The sequence below is a fragment of the Hyalella azteca genome, unplaced genomic scaffold (assembly GCF_000764305.2).
Source record: "Hyalella azteca isolate HAZT.00-mixed unplaced genomic scaffold, Hazt_2.0.2 contig5731, whole genome shotgun sequence".
NCBI classification, from domain to species: Eukaryota; Metazoa; Arthropoda; class Malacostraca; order Amphipoda; family Hyalellidae; genus Hyalella; species Hyalella azteca.
The window spans coordinates 5,798-20,344 of NW_025935913.1; the positions used below are offsets into that span (position 1 = coordinate 5,798).

At 39.0% G+C, this 14,547-nt stretch overlaps 1 protein-coding gene across 1 annotated transcript; it reads right to left on the reverse strand.

Moving 5' to 3' along the window:
* Positions 1-1,670: 1,670 nt before the first annotated feature.
* On the reverse strand, positions 1,671-13,775 carry LOC108674002 (homeobox protein DLX-1-like). The gene is made up of 3 exons (XM_047880618.1): positions 13,688-13,775; positions 12,529-12,710; positions 1,671-1,784 (listed from the first exon to the last, which is right to left on the reverse strand). Exons 1-3 carry the CDS (start codon positions 13,773-13,775, stop codon positions 1,671-1,673), a joined length of 384 nt encoding a protein of 127 aa, XP_047736574.1.
* Positions 13,776-14,547: the final 772 nt, after the last annotated feature.

Consider the following 14,547-nt stretch of genomic DNA (forward strand, 5'->3'; position numbering starts at 1 on the left):
GAAATGGCAAATTGATTGCGATAATATTAGACTACAGCATTACTTAGTTTAATATGAATAATTACCTATTAGATAGTTAACTGATAAGAAATTTGTTAGTACTGTTAGCTAACTCGTCGAATCTAGGGACGAAAAATTATTCATTAATTTTAAATTCGGAATAATTAAATAATTATAATGGGAGTAAAATTTTTGTTATATAATATCGGTCTCTAAAGACTATGTATGCAGTGAAACCCGTCATTGTTATTGTGAATTTCAAGTTCGCTAACAAAAATGTGATTTATTTTACTGCAATGAACCTCAAAAAAAGTATTTTGATGCTTCTCTTCCTCTTGCCTGTCGCATCTCATAACGGACGCTGTAGGAAAATAAGCTGCAGCGTAAGATACGAAGTAACATACGGTAGGCGTAAGATATGATAGACGTAAAATACGGTAGGCGTAAAATACGATGAACGTAAGATACGACAGGCGTAAGATACAATAAACGTAAGATACGGCAGGCGTAAGATACGTAACATACGATAAACGTAAGATCCGGCAGGCGTAAGATACGAGAAACGTAAGATACTGCAGGCGTAAGATACGAAGTAAGATAAGATAAACGTAAGATACAACAGTCGTAAGATACGAAGCACGATACATTTCATTTCAGGGAGGCGAGTTACGATGAGAAACGCTGTAGAGCAGCTGGCTGCATTCTCAGCCTCACGGCGAATTATGGTCGCGTTTTGGCCGGCGCTTCATTAGCGGATGGCTGGCCGACCATACGCCGCCTACACTCAGGGAAGCGAATGGGTCAAATACTCCAATTTGAGTAATGATTGTGTCACATTGTCCATTTAATTACACACTTAGTTTAATTATTACTGAAATGCTCTTTTTCCCGGTCCAAACTTTGCCAGAATGACCGAGTTTGGCACGTAGTGCCAAACTACATTACATTAGATGCCCTGTATACTGTAGATTTAATACATTAGATGCCCTGTATATTTTGCGCGTTGAGATACACAACGTTGAGATACGTTGAGATACAACGCATAATAACCTACACTGCCACGTTAAGCGCATCGCTCTTAGTAAAACGACTCACACATTTCTCCCAGTGTATAATGAAGCGTACAGCAGACCGCACGGTCGCCATATGGCGGATGATGGCAGCGATCAACCGCAAACTCAACCACCGCAACTTTGATGGTGAAAACAAGAGCCTGTTATCCTCATTGTTGCGAGAACTGCAATTGATCCATACGTATCTATTACGTGCCTACGTATACATTACGTGCCTACGTATCCATTACGTGTCTATGGATCCATTGCGTGCCTACGTATCCATAATTGGCTTACGTCGCAAAATGCGCTCAGGCAATTGCACTCAATAAATTAGATGGCGCGTAAGTTTTCCTCAATAAGACTTGAAATAAATAGCGATGATGGAACGCGATTAAATGAAAAAATCTCTTCAGAAAACTTTTTTTCGATTACTACTTTTATTCGTTGTACAGACCGCGTTAGGAAATATACAGGTATGCACGTGCAAACTGTGTTATACATACATTCAGCATATGCTCATACATACATACACTCATCCATACACCCATTTATCCAATAATACACTCATCCATCCATTCATTCACTCACATGGCAGTTCATTGAGTCCAGACAAATCTAAACAAATTCATATTCCAATAAAAGTAAACTAAATAAATAGAAATAAATCCCATTTTTGCAAACTGCAAGACTTAGCTTCGCCTGCCACTGACTCTCGTCGCAGTTCCTCACCTGAAAGAAAAAAATCAACATTAATAATAAGTGTGTAAATTCTTTATATCATTTTAAGGAAATAAAATCTATAATTGACAATTCTCACGTCAAGTTTGAAGATTATTATTCAGAATCATGATGCGTTACGAGTGAGTCACGCCTGCATACACTCCCCACACAGTATACAGGGGCGCCTGTATATTCTGTTGTGTTCAGGGGAGCAAGTACGTGTACTGTATAGTGTACATTGTATAGCGTATAGTGGGTAGCACTTGTATAGTTAATAAAGATAGAATATACTGTACACAAATGCAGACAGGACCGCTCAGTAATCAGTATTTGTACAGTGTACGGAGCATCTCAGTATGTGTACAGCATACATGTCTCAGTACGTGTACATATCACAAGGCATTTCAGTATGTGTGCAGTATACAAGGCATCTCGGTATGTGTACAGTATACATGTGTTGTGCTGATATTACGAGTACTCAGGCCTTATAATTATTTTATAGTTTGTGGCAGGTTAGTCAGGCACGTCTTCGATGATCCTTGCAATATCAGAATTTCTTCTGAATCCAGTCATCCAATCCTACACGATAAGTATCCTGGATACGCGCCCCAACAGCCCCTGTATACAATATCCTACACGATAAGTATCCTGGATACGCGCCCCAACAGCCCTTATATATTGCCACGCCGAGCACTTAACGCGCAAACTTCGCCAAATATTCAACAGATGTGAGAGCATCATAAAAAATACCCAATCAATTAAAAAGGTTCCTCCGCATATGAGGTAACCAGGAAATCAATTTTTGCTAAATTTATCAATTCCTTCAATAAAGTTGCGATATATGAATAAAGTGGCATTTATGAATATATTAACAACAAACAGGCTTGTTTGTATGTATATGCGGTGTTGTGTGCCGGTGTTTACCATGTGTTTGTCGTGTGTTTACCTCATGGTTGTCTGCGTAATTCATGGCGTTGTTTGAGCACAGGAATAACCGTCATTGAGGCACCGTGCACTCACGGTGATTACTTGAGGTCGTTGATATGCACAGCGTAATATCTTACCCTATTAGGAATCAGGGACGGCTTAAGGGCGACTGAGAAGCGGCTGGAGATCTTAATCTAATGGAAGGTGCATACAACTCATGTCTTCATGATATTTTTCCATTAGTCAGCAAATGGTCTAATGCTTGTTGATGAGTACGTTGACTCTATAATGGAGTCGGTCGAGTGGTGGCTAATGGTCAGGTAAAGTGATGAAATGATAACATTAGGATATTTCAGGATAAATGTTAATGATGTTAATCCCCGGATATCTCGGAATATAGGGTGTTGCCTGGTGGATATCTCACGATATCGGGTACTGACTAATAGATATCTCATGATAAATATGCCATTAATTAGAGATATCAGGATGCAGAATCCTAGAATGTTGCTAAATATCATAAAATATAAGATGCTGAAGGAAATTTCAGGACGTAGAATGCTGCTGAATATCGCAAGGTATACGATGCTTGTGGATATATCGAAATATAGGATGCTGCTTGACATCTCAAGATATAGGATACTGCCGGATATCTCAAGAAATAGGATATACAAATTAAGAACACTTGATTGCTCAAATCGCCAGTTTATCCAGAATTTAAAAGCAAAGAAAACAACTGAAAATTCACCATTTTCCATGCGAGAAAATGTTTCGGAGTCCAGCACCAGCGTCAGTTTAAAAGCCAAAAAAAAGTACAAACGATTAGCTGAGTTAAATCCTCATTGCAGATAATAAAACATAAATTGTCAAGTGAAAACCAATACGAGTGAGATAATCATGAGCAAATAAACCTACCCATTTACAATTTCGAGCGGATAGGAAATGTAGGCGGCATTTAGACTAGGCTTTCCTTTAAAAATATACAAGGACTTTAAATTCGCAGGTCAGAAAAACCGGTTGTGGTGGCTAAAATCCGAAAATCACTATCGGACACCGTCACGTTGCACTGCTCGTCATGAACGCGTACTGCTGAATGAGGGAGGTGCGCGCAAGCAGGCTTCCAGTTTTAAAATTCCTTCCTTCATGCTCTGCCAGCCTAATATGTCATACCGACATATGCATATGCGCACTGCGCACAACTATATTGATAAACTAGGGACGATCGCATAGGAACAGGAGTTTATCTTTATACATGAAAAAATAACTGATTTTAAAATTATTCACTAGCAATATAAAAATTAAATTTGGAAGGAATTTAGAGAACAAAACTCCCAACTCCTTATCCATAGTTTCCTGAAGCTGGACCAAAGTAAGGAAATAAACTATAACAGCATTCCTATTGCCATGTTCGGGAACAAACTCACAACAAAAATTTTTTATTTGAGTATATAGCAATCGCGACGGAAACCCATTTAGTGAAATGGTATTGCGTAAAAATTACATTTCGGAGTGCAGCACATGGAAAGTAGAGCATATACAAAAGCCGTGTTTTATTAACGTTTGAATCCAATTTAATTTGAAGCTAAAAGAACAAAAGCTAAAAACGCTGGTGCTTCAGCCGGTAAACGTGCAGATATAGAAGATGCTTCTGGATCTCTCAAGATATAGAATGCTGCTGATATTTCGGTATATAGGAGGCTGCTTGATATCTCAAGATATTGGATGCCGCAGGATTGAGATCTCATCCGCGCAGGATCTCGGAATGACGTGGATCCTTGGCTCGTTAATCAAGTATAATTCGCTTGTTAGCGGGATTGTGGCGCCATGACTTGCATTTCTGGCGCCACGACCACGTGTTGATACGGGACACTTGGTGTGCCTTATTGAAACACTTGGTGCCTTATTGGGACACTTGGTGCCTTGTTATGGGACAATTGGTGCCATATTTAGGATTATGGTGTCTTACTGAAACACTTGGTGCCCTATATTGGGACGCTTGGTGCCTTATTTGGGAATACATGGCGCCTTATTCGGACACTTGGCACCGTATTTTCAGCTATCGTATATCATGGAATCGTTTTATTCATTAAAAATACACCACCGCCAACACCACCACCACCACCACGACTCAATAATGAGCGGATTCAAATCAACCAAAATTAACCCGAGCTAATCAACCCTTGAAAATGTGGTTGATTTTTCCGCCGCCGAGACTTGACGAGCCAATCAGTGGCCGTCGCGGGTGATTGGCAGTCGGCAAAACGGCGGATAACAGAAAAACGGAAAAACAGTGGAAAAGAAGACCAAAAAAACGGGAATCATGTGAAGAACAGTGGCAGGCATAAAGGTACCAGAATAACCGGGAACAGACGTACGAGCATAAACGGGAACAGACGTACGAGCATAAACGGGAACAGACGTACGAGCATAAACGGGAACAGACGTGCGAGCATAAAAGGGAACAGACGTACGGGAATAAACTGGAACTGTTGATGGAGAAGAACTTCTTAACAACATACAATAACAGAGCGAATAATAACTGAGGAACGTATATATGTAACATTTATATATGGTATGTGATTTAATTTGTATAGATATATCTAAAGGTATATAAATATGTATAACCTTCCTGGGATAAATATCTTATTAAATAACTTATTTATTAGGAACATGTCAGTTGACGGGACCCGAGATCACAATTAAGATGGGACGCGCAAACGGGACTCGCCTCCGTGCTGGAACAGAACGCCACTACATATTATCTGTTGGTCTCTTTTGCCCAACTGATTTAAAATAACCGGCAAATTATGAAATGATTATAAACGAACGGACTGTAATCTTATATAAATATTTCTCAAAGTTTGCGTGTTGTACGCCTGGCGACGCAATATATAGGGGCTGTTGGGGCGCGTATCCAGGATACTTATCGTGGTGGGATAGGGCCTGCATCTGAAAATTTATTCATAGAGGCAGAATAGTGAGGCATTGAAAGCTCATTATGAGTCTAACCTGCTATACCTGAACCTGCATTTCTTTCTCTTGAATACTAATTTGGTAAATGATAATAAAAATTGGAATCAAGAGCATTTTTCAAACCTAAATCAGAAAAAATAACAGACTCTGAGGATTTGCTTTAGGTAATTGGCAGCTGCTTCTGGGCGACTCAGACGCCTGTGGAAATTCTGAGTCATGACTCAGACTTCAGAGCAGCTTCCAGTCCCCGGAGTCTGGGTGGCGTCAGTGGCGCTTTAATTAACGGCCCGGCAACCCAACCTGATGAGGCGGAACTGACTTACTGAACTGCCACTTACTGACTTACTGAACTGCCACTTACTGACTTACTGAACTGCCACTTACTGACTTACTGACTTACTGAACTGCCACTTACTGACTGACTGAATTGCCACTTGCTGACTTACTGAACTATCACTTACTGACTTACGAACTGTCACTGGCTGACTTACTGAACTGTCACATACTGACTTACCGAACTGCAATTTACTGACTTACTGAACTGACACTTACTGACTCTGAACTACCACTTACTGACTTACTGAACTGTCACTTACTGACTGACTGAATTGCCACTTGCTGACTTACTGAACTATCACTTACTGATTTACGAACTGTCACTTGCTGACTTACTGAACTGCCACTTACTGACTTACTGAACTGTCACATACTGACTTACCGAACTGCAATTTACTGACTTACTGAACTGATACCGTACTTACTGACTTACTGAACTGCCACTTACTGACTGACTGAATTGACACTTGCTGACTTACTGAACTATCACTTACTGACTTACGAACTGTCACTTGCTGACTTACTGAACTGCCACTTACTGACTTACTGAACTGTCACATACTGACTTACCGAACTGCAATTTACTCACTTACTGAACTGACACTTACTGACTGACTGAATTGGCACTTAGCTGGGGGATCGGCTGGGGGACCGGCTTGGGGACCAATTGGGGGACTAGCTGGGGGACCGGCTTGGGGACCAGCTGGGGAACCAGCAGGGGGACCAGCTGGGGGACCGGCTGGGGGACCGGCTTGGGGACCAATTGGGAGACTAGCTGGGGGACCAGCAGGGGGACCAGCTGGAGGACCAGCTGTGGGACCAGCTGGGGGACCAGCTGGGGAACCAATGGGGGGACCAGCTGGGGACAAGCTTGTGACGAAATTCAGATCACTTATTCGCCATGAGGTCTGGGATGCTGATCACTTATTCGCCAGGATGAGACAAAATAAATACTTATCCACGGCAAATCAATCAAAAACTTGTATACTTAATTCCTGTATTTAAAGCGAAATCAAAATTTCAAGGAATGCCTTTATTACGCAAAAAATTAAATATCTCTTAGACCCCATCTATAGTTGCACGGTGACAGCAAAAGAAGTATCAAACCTTAGCAAATATTAGTTATTGACTAATTATTTATAATTATTAGTTATTGACAATAGTTACGCATGTAATTATTGAATTGTCAATTCGTCTCTTCTGATGAATGATGTTGGGATTTATTTAACTGATAAACTATTAATTTAAGTATCTGATCAATAATCTATTATTTTAATAGGTAAATAATAAATTTATTAAACTGATAAACAAGCAACTTCTTAAAGTGATAGATTGTCCATTCGTTCACTTGATCAATTTTCAAATTTAAAATTTATAAGACACGTAATTGTCTATTGGTTAACCGTTAACTTATGATGTGGTTTATCTGATAAACCAACAAATGGTTCAACTGCTCAACTAACGCTAAAATCAACTGATAAATTATTTATTGGGTCAAAATACCAATGATCAATTAATTATTTCAACTAATTTCATCTCACAATCATCGGTTATCTTGAATAATTTTTTAACTAAGAGCGGTTATCTTTATTATTATTTCAAGTAAGAACGGTTATCTTCATTCATTTTTCAACTAAGAGTGGTTATCTTGTTTAATTTTATTACAACACTTTTCTTTAACTTCACTTCTTGTCTGTCTGTCTGTCTGTCTGTCTGTCTGTCTGTCTGTTACATATCTTATAATCAATATTTAACACATTTCTACCTGTCCAATCAATTTGAAATTTGCCACACTTGCATAAAGTTTGAGACAATGCATGAATCAAGTGACATAATAAATAATTTTAAAAATAAAAAATTTATTTTTTCAATATTAAAAAAAATTAAAAATAATTTTGTCAGCTACAAATCTTATTATCGATATTGGACACACTTTTACCTGCCCAATCAATATGAAATTTTACACACTTGCGTAAAGTAGGAGACAATATGTGAATAAATTGACGAATAAATAACTTCATAAATTAACAACTTTTTCATTATTAAAAAAATATTTAAAATAAATTCGTCTGCTACAAATCTTATAATCAATATAACACAACTTGACCTGTTCAATCGATCTGAAATTTTGCACACTTGCGTAAAGTCGGAGACAATGCATGAATCAGTTGACAGAATAAATAATTTTGAAAATTTACAAAATTTTGATATCATAATAAAATTTTGAAAATAAATTTTTAATATTTGAAAATAAAATTAGAAATTCATTGTACATGTGTAACATCCAAGACACTGGATTCTTTAGAAGTGTTGTCTTTAAAAAGTAATTTTTAAACGCATATTATTTTCAACTAAGAGCGGTTATTTTCAATAATTTTTCAACAAACAGCGGCTATCTTCATTAATTTTTAAACTAAGAGCGGTTATCTTCATTGATTTTTTAACTAAGAGCGGTTATCTTCATTGATTTTTTAACTAAGAGCGGTTATCTTCATTGATTTTTTAACTAAGAGCGGTTATCTTCATTGATTTTTTAACTAAGAGCGGTTATATTCATTGATTTTTTAACTAAGAGCGGTTATCTTCATTGATTTTTTAACTAAGAGCGGCTATCATCAATAACTTTTTAACTAAGAGCGGTTATCTTCACTAATTTTTAATTCTCATCTCATTAACATCGTCGGAGATAATCCGGCGAAAACCACTACCTCTAACACCCCCTTTGTTAGGGGGTGGATGTAACAACCCCCCCCCCAACTCCTCCAAGTCGTTAACGCGAATTGCGGTTAACGACCACCGGGCAGCGTGACGCCACCGCATCGATTCCAACCGAAAACAAACGTCGGCAATGATAACAAATGATTGTTGTTCTCTGTGATGATTTCCATAAACACCCACGCTGTGTTGTTGATTGATAAGAAATGATTGTTGTTCTTTGTTGTAATGATAGCCACAAACACCCACGCTGTGCTGTTGAATGATAACAAATGATTGTTGTTCTCTGTGATGATTGCCATAAACACCTATGCTGTGTTGTTAAATGATAACGAATGATTGTTGTTCTTTGTTGTGATGATAGCCACAAACACCCACGCTGTGTTGTTGAATGATAACAAATGATTGTTGTTCTTTGTTGTAATGATAGCCACAAACACCTACGCTGTGTTGTTGAATGCAAGCAAATGATTGTTTTTCTCAGTGATGATAGCCACAAGCATGGCCACTGTGATGAAAGCCGCTCTAGTGTTTTTTAATGCAAATTTAAAACAAACATCAAACAGAAGAAAAAAAAACAACAAAATAGCTCAAGCATAAAGAGACGGGCTCAGACCAGACGCTCTACCGTGCGAAAAAGTACGCATGTTTCGTGCGTATTAATACACGTGCGTAAATAATCGATGCATACGTATCGATCAGGGCGCGCAATAATCTAGTGCCGATGATCAGTTCGCGCAATAATCTAGTGCACAAGATAGGTGCGCGCAATAATTTAGGTTGCGTTGATCAGTGTCACAATAATCTAGTGATAACGATCAGTGCGCGCAAAAAAACTAGTTCGAGTTGATCAGTGTCGCAATAATATAAATAATCTAGTGCTAACGATCAGTGCGCACAATAATCTAGTTCTGGTTGATCATTGCCGCAATAATCTAGTGCGCATCGATCAATGTGCACAATAACCTAGTGCGCGCATAGATCAGCGTGGCAGGTTTTGACAGTCAACGGCCGGACACACAAATCTTCCGCGGCGTATGGATCCTGCGTAGGAATACATCCGGCATTGAAATACATCCAGCGTAGGAATACATTCAGCGTAGGAATACATACAGCTTAGGAATACATCCAACGTAGGAATACATTCAGCGGAGGAATACATCCAGCGTAGGAATACATACAGGCATTGAAATACATCCAGCGTAGGTATACATCTAACGAAGGAATGCATCAGGCGTAGGAATACCTAACGAATAATCAGAAATATATTTTTAATGAGGTTTCATGTGTAAGGAAATTTTTGCCTACTAATTTATGCATAGTAAGAATATGTCCTGCGCATGAGTATATTTGGCTTAAGAATGTATAATATGTAAAATATATCCAGAGTAGAAATATATTAGGTTCTTCTTTCTCCCAGCAGAAAATAGCTGTTAGTGCTGTTGAAGCTGGTGCTGTTGCGGCTGTTTAAACTGGTGCTGTTGCTGCTGGTGCTGTTAGTGCTGTTGAAGCTGGTGCTGTTGCTGCTGTTACTGTTGTTGCTGTTGTTACTGGTGCTGTTATATATTATTATTATATATTGGCAGGATTATAGTATTAATAGTAATAATAATAACATCATCACTATTATTATTTTTTTTATTATTAACATTATGTGTACACAAATTCAGCGCGAAATGAGGAAGAATTCAACCTCCACATTCATGCTAAAAGAATGAAAAAATCAGTCATATTGAGTGAAAAATCAATTAAAATATTTTCCCATCGCAACATTTGGTTTTTTAATAAGTTTTTTTTTAAATGCATCTTCAAATTAAATACTCAAGTTAATTAATTCTTTTCTTGTTTTATCTTCAAATTAAAGATCCATCCTAATTTATTTTAGCCACAAAAAAGTGCGAACTTCACCAACGAATTCCTTAGAAATCATCTTGATGAAACCGGAAGAGAAACTACGCGGACGAAGACATTCACGGTCCGTCGAATTGCCAAAAGCAAAATAACAATTTGTGAAATTAGCGAGCAAAATTTGCGAGCACGAAGAATGCAAATTTGGTGATGAGCAGAGAAGAAAATTCCAGAATCCTGGGGTACGGACTCATCACTATCTTGATGATAGTGATGATAGTGATGATGACACTGACCGCAGTGAGCATGATTATCGTTAGCAAAATCACCAGGCATTCATCATCATCATAATTATACTGAACCAGCTAAACAAAAATCTTGAGTTCGATCACAAACGTCAAGAAGATGACATCTAATTTCCGACACCAAGAAAAATAAGGCTATTTTTTCCGACCTCTACTTAGTGACGCGCGAGAAAAATAAGAAAAAAACAGAACATTCATCCAGAAAGACACTGTGAAGATCACAGTAAATCAACCAGACAATTCCACTCGAGAATAAATAATCGCTCCTCATTACAAATCATCGGCGCATTAAGGCCGGCCAACCATCATAATTCATTTCAGGTCACGTGGCGCACAGGCATGACTCACATCAAAGTGAATAACCGATGAACTCGAGCACACGCAGTGAATGAGTAGCATGAATAACAATATCATCGTTTGGTATCATCGATTCGGTTTGGAGCCGGCGATATTGGCCATCATTCGTCTTAAAAACTGCTTCTGGGCGTCAATATCATGCCAATATCATGCCAATAACCCGCCTGTATATCACGCTAATATCGCGCCATATCTCGCCAATATCACGCCTGTATCACGCCTGTATCATGCCTGTATCATGCCAATATCACGCCAATAAGCCGCCTGTATATCACGCCAATATCACGCCAATATCTAGCCAATATCACTCCTGTATCATGCCAATAACCCGCCTGTATATCACGCCAATATCACGCTACCGTCACGCCAATGTCACGCCAATATCACGCCTGTATCATGCCAGCATCACGCCACTATCACGCCAATAGCCCGCCTTTATCACGCCAATATCATGCCTGTATATTACGCCAATATCACGCCAATATCACGCCTTATCACGCTAACATCACACCTATAACACACCTATAAGACGCCTATTCCACAGCTGTGCCCCAATCGTACAGCAGGAAGTAGTTGTACGACACGTGTAATCAAGTTTTGCCTCCATACACGCGCTATTTTTTATTTATTGCTGGGGCACGGCTGCTGTATTAGTTTACTTATGCTATTGGTATTAGTATTTGCCCTAGTATTGTTAATAGTATTGGCTTCGCAGATAAGTGTTGCACGTGTTACGTTTTAATCGTTAAATTCATCCATAATCATGTTAATGTTAATGATACAAGTTTACATGTACATTACACACATACCCAAGCATATACATAATATGTTTGCGTAAATATAATTTCAAATAGTCCTTATCAATTCTTCTTTCACAGAATCCAATCATCACATTTAGATTTCATTTCCCCATGCAATATCGAGACTAACTTCGGCAATATCTTTTGGTTCCCACGCATGCTCGGCTTCTGTTTCATTTCAATTATTTTTTTCATGCTGTTTTTTCAGCCTCAAGACGGGCGCCTCATTCCGAAAAATTGGATGGTGCCTAAAAGTAGGCTTATGGCTGCCGTCCATACACGCAGAAACATGAATGGGTCAGGTGGTCCAAATACCGACATACTTCCTTACNGTATCACCATACTCAGTGTGTGGGTATCACCATACTCAGTGTGTGGGTATCACCATACTCAGTGTGTGGGTATCACCATACTCAGTGTGTGGGCATCACCATACTCAGTGTGTGTGTATCACCATACTAAATGTATGATTCAGTATTAATTCAACTCACTCACCTGAGTTTGAGTTAGACCAAGTTTGGCCGCAAGTTCAGCTCGCTCAGGCAGGGAGAGGTACTGAGTGCGTTGAAATATTTTGTTGAGCTGTTGAAGTTGAAGACTTGAATATATGGTGCGCGGCTTGCGCATCTTCTTGCCTTTGCCACCAACTCTAACTGACGTCTCGTCGTCCTGCTTCTCTGTGGGACAAATAAACGAAAAATTGTGAGTTACTTTTGAAAAATGTAATTTTTCATAATGAAAAATGTAATTTTTCAAAGTTATATTCCATTCGGGCAAAAACAAAATACAGGTGTTGAGTTATGCAGTAAAAATGGTTACGGATATTTTGAAGATCGATTCAGGCTGTGGTAAAATACACTTCTGGGTTATTTTAACAATATAGTTGAATATAAATCAATAATTATTTAATAATTACAATAGAGTTGAATTTAATTTATTCAGAGGCATAATACACTTTCGGGTTATCACTTCAATGAAGACGGTTTTAAAGACATAATGTGACAATGAGAATATAAAACACACTCTTGAATATTTATTTACTTATTGAATAAAGCCGTTCTGTTCGTCGTGTAGAAATATCGCGTTCATGTACCGTTTTATACGCTATGGAAATGGTATTTTTATAGTTACGTTCTTGTAATTTTATTGCGTTAGCGAACAAACTCTTCATATACTGAGGGTAGCTGTATTGATATGTAACAACGAATAAATTATTAATATCAGAGTAGGTTTCGGAATTTCCTTATTCTTCTGAATGTCATGTCTGAATTTCAGTACTCTTCTGAAGGCCCCGTCTGAATTTCACTATTTACACTGATTGTTACAAAACATTTATTCATAATATTAAAACTAACGTTTTGTGATATCATTTGAACACAATCATACGTAAACTATTCTTATTTATCATTTAAACGCGCAGATGTAATTGAAAAATTAAAGTCATCCAGAGTTAGGGCACCCAGAATTAGAGCACTCGGAGTTGGGGCCCCGATAGTAGAATTAGGGCATCCAGAGTTTGGGCACCAAGAATTAGACACCCAGAGTTGGATCATCCAGAGTTGGGGGATCCAGAGTTACTGGCTGTCAGAGTTGGGTCAGCCAGAGTTAGGGCATACTGATTTGAGATGCCCAGAGTTAGGGCACTCAGAGTTACTGGCACCCAGAGTTGAGCCAGCGAGAGTTAGAGCACCCACAGTTAGGGCATACAGAGTTGGGTCATCCCGTGTCTCCATCTCTGCCATGATGGCCGCCGATATATCGCCTATAATCTCAGGCGATTTAACGAATTTATTGTCGTTTGCTTAGGGAGAAGTGGCGGTATCTCAGGCTGCGGCAGTTGGCAGTCTAACATGCGGCGGCAGTTGCCAGCCCTCATGGAGTATAATATGTCCTGGTGGCAGGTGCGGCCCTATGACCATCATCCTCATGGCTGAGATGACCCTATGAGAAACATCCTCAGGGACGTCCTCATGGCTGACATGGCCCTATGAGGAACAATCGTGGCAAAGCAGCATTCTGTCATGGCCGCCAGCCATGTTCCTGGGTGGCCGGACTCTTAAGCGCAGCCCAAGCTGTCATACTCGAGCCGCTGCCTGCAACGCTGTGGTTGGTTTCCAGACGTACGATTAAGTCGTTTGAATACCAGACGTAAGACCAAGTGATTACAGTGCCTAAAATGCAACGAGGATTCTGTAGCATGACGCAAGCTTCCAGTTGTGTGCAACATAAAGGAGTGTTTTAGTTGAATGCCAAACGTACATTAGAGCAGTTTTCTACCAAGCATGTATGAATTTGGTTTTCATACTCTCACAGCATTGAAAAACTAGGAATTTAGCCCCAAGTTTTCAGCGTCAGTGGAACGTAAAAATATCTTTTCTCCATAAAATAATACATAGAGCTTATACGAGCGAAGCGAAACGCTTTTTAAAGCCAGACTTATGATAGCGTTCTATTTATTCTTCCATGAATGCACAAATATCTATTTTTTTAATCACACGAATTCATGCTCATACA

Excerpts from the sequence above, each read along its gene's own strand:
- LOC108674002 (XM_047880618.1), bottom strand. The coding sequence starts at position 13,775 with ATGGCAGAGATGGAGACACGGGATGACCCAACTCTGTATGCCCTAACT. Across the intron at positions 12,711-13,687 it reads TGGCTCAACTCTGGGTGCCA|AGAAGCAGGACGACGAGACG; the intron begins GTAACTCTGAGT and ends TTTGTCCCACAG. Across the intron at positions 1,785-12,528 it reads TTGGTCTAACTCAAACTCAG|GTGAGGAACTGCGACGAGAG; the intron begins GTGAGTGAGTTG and ends TTTTTCTTTCAG.